The sequence below is a fragment of the Dendroctonus ponderosae genome, unplaced genomic scaffold, assembly GCF_020466585.1.
Source record: "Dendroctonus ponderosae isolate FM_Combo_2020 unplaced genomic scaffold, Dpon_F_20191213v2 Dpon_F_20191213_911, whole genome shotgun sequence".
Classification (NCBI taxonomy): Eukaryota; Metazoa; Arthropoda; class Insecta; order Coleoptera; family Curculionidae; genus Dendroctonus; species Dendroctonus ponderosae.
This window is the reverse complement of record NW_026019129.1, coordinates 1-5199: the sequence shown is the minus strand read 5'-3', so window position 1 is coordinate 5199 and position 5199 is coordinate 1. Positions and strand designations below refer to the sequence as shown.

Genomic DNA, 5199 nt, shown 5'->3' with positions numbered 1-5199 from the left:
CCCACTAACGGCGTAATTCGGTCCGCAAGTCCAGATCTGCAGATTTATTTTGTACGAAATTCGCATCGAGTCGTATCTGGCTCGTGGTTATCGGTGAGTTAATCGCACCGATATTTCTTCGAATTTGACTCGCCACGTATCAGATATGACAGATATTTCGCTCGTGTATGGGGCGCTATTAACTTATGAACCAAGTTGGACTATACTAGAACCTCAGCGTATGTACAAACTCATTTTGAACATAATTAATTGCGTTTATGTTAAAATTTCTCATTTATATGAGAAACTCGTCATAAAACCCTTACTGGCTATGTCGCCAATTTCCTGAAAACCGTTAAAGATAAGCATAGGGTATGCTATATAAAAATGTTAGGATTTTGTAGAGAATCATAACGTTTTTTGGGCCACCGTGTATAAATAAGCATTCGTTCAGAAAAACCGTAGTTTAAAACAACAATTGACGGGCCCTAGCAATTTTTCGATAAATAAGCACCTGATTTTTAAATAATTATATTTTCCTTTCACTTACGTGGTTAAAAATAAGACTTAGAGAATTAACTACATTTTTACAGAACTTATTAAATATAAACTGAAACTCTTTGTCATTTGATAATTCGTTCAATTTCTAGCGGAGAAAAGCCTTACATCTGTACTTCATGTGGACGGGGCTGTATAAGTTCGACTCAACTAAAAAGGCACATGCGAATTCATACAGGTGAAAAACCATTTTGCTGTTACATTTGCTCAAAATGTTTTATGCGAAGCGAGGAGCTGAAGAATCATATTAGAATCCACAAAGGTAAATTTTAAATGTTTATTGCTTTATATTTATTAGTCAATAATACTTAAACTGTTTCGAATATATTTCGAAGTAATGCGATTTGAATGCTGTAAATTTAGATAATGGGATTTACGGAGACTGGATTCCGTTTGTTTCAAATGAAATAACAGTGACCTTATGCGACTTCTGGTTATACCTGAACTAGTCTCAAACTTATTATTATAAATAGAACACCCTGTAGAATAAAAATTTTTCTACCCTACTCTATCGGTTTATGAGCAAAAAATTTTTTTCTTAAAATTGTACCATTAAAGGTGCGGTTTTGATGGTGCGATTGCGACTGCGACTCGCGTCTTGCGGCTAATCGCAAATTACTCCTTAAGAGCCTTTTCACCCAAACCACTCTGCAGCGCTTCTCGGTGGCACTGCTGAGAAGCTCACGTGAACCTGAAGCAGAGTGAAGTGGATCGTGTGAACGCCAGCATTTGAACCAATGTATCGCTATCAGTGGCGCTTCTTTTTGAAGGGCTTCTTGGCCACAGTCACCCACAGAACGCCACAGAAGCGCTGCTAAATCGGTGGTCGGGCCTCGGTCGCGCCCGTGTGAATAGCTCCATATAAATTAATGTACCTTCAAAGAGCGCTTCTGAGCAGCGCCACTGAGAAACGCTGCTGATAAGCGCACGTTAACATTGAGCAGACTTAAGTGGCTCGTGAGAACGCCACCATTTAGTCAACCACTGAACGACACAGAAGCGCTGCTAAATCGGTGGCCGGGCCTTAGTCGCGCCTGTGTGAATGGCTCCATGTAAATCAATGTTCCTTCAAAACGCGCTGCTCAGAAGCACTGAAAAGCGCTGCAGAGTGGTCTTAAAGTACTTTGCATATAAACGGTTTTGGTCGTGCGTTGCGACTAGAAACGCGACGGCTTGAGTCGCAGCTAATAAAAAATTATCAAATTTTGACGTAAAAGAAAATGGATGGAAACCACGCTGCGATCGATTGCGACTTCGGCCAAATACAGCACCGAGTCGCACTCGCCGATCGCACCACCGAACCGTACTTTAAAAGGGTGTTTTTTAAAATTGAATATCTCATTCAACTCCAAATCTCATTCGCAAAAGTAGATATAACAATCGCAATAACTAGATATTATTTTGCTATATAATGAACATAAATAACGGAAAAAGAAATCTAGATATAGCAAAGTGGAAAAATAACAATTCTTATTCTGTCAAAAAAAAAACTGGAAAAGCTTACATACATATACAGTGCGCGACACTTGATTACTTTCACCTAATGATTTTGACTAATTTTTATTATCTACTAAAGATTTTCATTAGTAAGCTACATCAAACTGATTTTTTATTTTAATTGATTGAAGTTTTTTAACAATATTTATTTAATATTTTGTTTAACACACGTATTCTACAATTGATTTTTTTGTAAACCAAATATTGTAATTTTTAATGTGCCACTTGATTACATATTTTAGAATTAACCTAGAACACAACATTTAAACCTAATACTTATTTTAATATGTTTTATGCATTCTCTGCTTCTCAATGACTGCTCAATATTCGATGCGACTCTAACAGCGGCAATTAATTCTTCTCTATTAGTAAACTGTCTTTCTTCAGTCTAAACGCGTGTGACGAACCAACCCCCACAAGTTTTCTATAATATTTTTTTGAAATATGAAATAAAATTATTACCAATTTCAAGTTAGTTGTCAAAATAAATATGGAAGCTCATTATTATTTGTTACTATGAAAACATTTCTGTCTGCCTTATACTATTTTCCGTGGCTAACTTCAGTCAACTAAATTGAAAAAGTAAAAATCATTAGCAGACACTTCATTTTCGAAAAAACCTAACGATGTAATATATCGCTGAAATCGTCATAAAATGATCTATTCAATAAAGGTATAGTCAAATATGGTTGTCATTAAAAAATGTCAAGTTTGTGTCATATGTCAAAACATTAATATTGACGGAACTAAGATTCATTTAATAATCTGTCATGAGTCAGTTTTTATCACATATCTCCTGAGAGCTGTCAAATTTTACAAAAATAAAATTGGTTTCGAGTAGAGCATTCAAAACGGCAATTCTTTGTCCATTTAACCTTCGTTGTGTCTGCTGTAGTTTCCAAGATCCCACTACTTGGGGTTTAAAAAAACTCACCCTGTATGTGGTCATAATTTTGGCTACAAGTAACCCTACTCCTGCTGTTGCCATTTTGTGTGTCAGCAACCAGCAACCTGGGAATCCAAAGTCAAAAATTGGAAATAGTAAAAATTATATAAAACGAAATAGGACACGTGCGCCCTTTATAAAACTCTTTTTTACGCTAGGTATGTACTCGGGCTAGCGCCGCTTGGCGGAGATATTTTTCAGTTTTGAGGTAGCATTGCCCTTCACGCGGACAATAAATTACGGGCTTAAGGATATTTAAAATTTTGCACGTAAACGTAGAATTGCTTGACAATATTGATGTAATTATGTATATGGCTTGCGTATTAGCTTATACCAAAGAGCCTCTAATAAAAACAAAATTTTTTTATTGGATAGTTGTATTTAGACAATTATTTACTCGTCTTTTCTTTCCTTCCTTTCCTTGGTGATGGTAATTTAATAAAATAATTGTAATAAAACTATTCAATCTTAGGAATAACATTGATTAAAAAGTTTTCGGCCCTTTCGACAATTATACGTACATTATCTTTGCCAGATTAGGCAAAGAAGTTGACAGTAATTAAGACATTGGTTAATACCGAAAATATACATTTAGAAACTTGCACTTGAGTGCAGTATTTGTCACTTTTATTTAGTTCAATATTATTATTTTGAAACACTAAATATTTGACATAAATGGCGTTTTTTGTTTTGAAAATCTGCTATACAGGAATATTTTATTTTATATCTAACAATTCAGAACATCCACTATTTATAATAATGCCATCCGGACTACAAGTCAAATTTGGTTGCTTGGTTGAAAGAATTAAACCAACATGTTCTCTCTTGTTTTCGATTCGAAAAACGAAGCAGCTACCGATTGACAAAAATATTAATATTTTTAAAATAATTATCAAATGAAACTAGCATGTAATACAATTGAACAAATGTGACAAACAAATAGAAATTTATTTACACTTACGAAATTTTCTTTTATACTAACAATATTTATAAATACAGCTACGTAATTATCTCAGTTTTTACTTCATAAACATTTTCATCTTTATTTGTACTCAGTGCTCCCCCGGTGTTTCTTTCAAAACTTTACCCGTAATTTAACGACGATCGTTTTCCCCAATTTCTTCCTGTACTTCACTTACATAAAAACTTTTAAAAATATTTTTGCATTTTGAGAAGCTTTTCGAGCGAAAAATGCTCGTGTCGACTAGTTGAAAGCCTGCTTTTATTATAACTACCATTTTTAGCAAACAAGGACCTCCCAACTTGTCAGAAAATGCAGTTAAAAACGGTATACTTTCCATTTCTCTTAATGCAAGTTGTAACACGTACACCTCAAAACTTAAAATAAAAGTCAGTAGATGGGGCAAACGCGTTCGTGTGCAAAGATACTTACCCAGCGTATGTTGCATGACTACATAAAATTCTAATTTATTATTTAAAACTTTGTTTAACGTAAAGACGAAATGTGACATTATTTTAAAAAGTTTGAAATCTGTTTTAGGTGAGAGAAATCATGTTTGCGCTGTATGCTCCAAAGGATTCTTCCAAAAAAACACCTTAAAAGTTCATATGAGGATTCATACAGGTGTGTACTATATATATTTCGATATTGATAGCTTGACTTATATCAATAACAACAACAACTCTATTGCAGGGGAAAAACCGTTTTCTTGTAACGTCTGCCATAAATCGTTTTCACAGTCTGGGCCTTATTGTATTCATATCAAAACACATTGTACCGAAGAGACGTGTACTACACAGCAAACTGAGGGCAAATCAGGAGATGCAAATTATTTGTAAAGTTGTGCTTTACATCTGATATGTTATCGCATAAACTAATAAATATTGTCTACTTTGTACATTTTGAACTCGTCTAATTAGCGTAATAGAATATCTCAAGCACGGTTCACCTTGGCGGACAATAGAATCACAAAGCAAATTTAAATTATTGCGTAAATGGCATAGACCAGGAAACATTTTTAATCAACGGGCCAATTTAAATTTTTAAAATTTTTCACTGGCCGCGCATAAAGTAACACTTTAATAATTTACAAAACTTTATTTATTATAAACATTTGAATGAAAAAAAGTCAAGATTTCATATACAAAGTTTAATGCTAAATAAAAAAAAACAAGAAAATAGCAGAAAAACTAATTTACTGGAAATGTTTAATGAGAAATTCGGCACTGCTTTTTCGATACGCTTTCTAATCGTGCAT

At 34.1% G+C, this 5199-nt stretch overlaps 1 protein-coding gene across 1 annotated transcript; it reads left to right on the top strand.

Moving 5' to 3' along the window:
* Positions 1 to 134: 134 nt before the first annotated feature.
* Positions 135 to 4839, top strand: LOC125505691 (early growth response protein 1-like). The gene is made up of 4 exons (XM_048670013.1): positions 135 to 218; positions 630 to 799; positions 4482 to 4565; positions 4635 to 4839. The coding sequence occupies exons 2-4, from the start codon at positions 700 to 702 to the stop codon at positions 4778 to 4780; spliced, it is 330 nt and encodes a 109-aa protein (XP_048525970.1). The 5' UTR covers positions 135 to 218; positions 630 to 699; the 3' UTR covers positions 4781 to 4839.
* Positions 4840 to 5199: the final 360 nt, after the last annotated feature.

Excerpts from the sequence above, each read along its gene's own strand:
- LOC125505691 (XM_048670013.1), top strand. The coding sequence starts at position 700 with ATGCGAATTCATACAGGTGAAAAACCATTTTGCTGTTACATTTGCTCA. Across the intron at positions 800-4,481 it reads TCATATTAGAATCCACAAAG|GTGAGAGAAATCATGTTTGC; the intron begins GTAAATTTTAAA and ends AATCTGTTTTAG. Across the intron at positions 4,566-4,634 it reads TCATATGAGGATTCATACAG|GGGAAAAACCGTTTTCTTGT; the intron begins GTGTGTACTATA and ends ACTCTATTGCAG.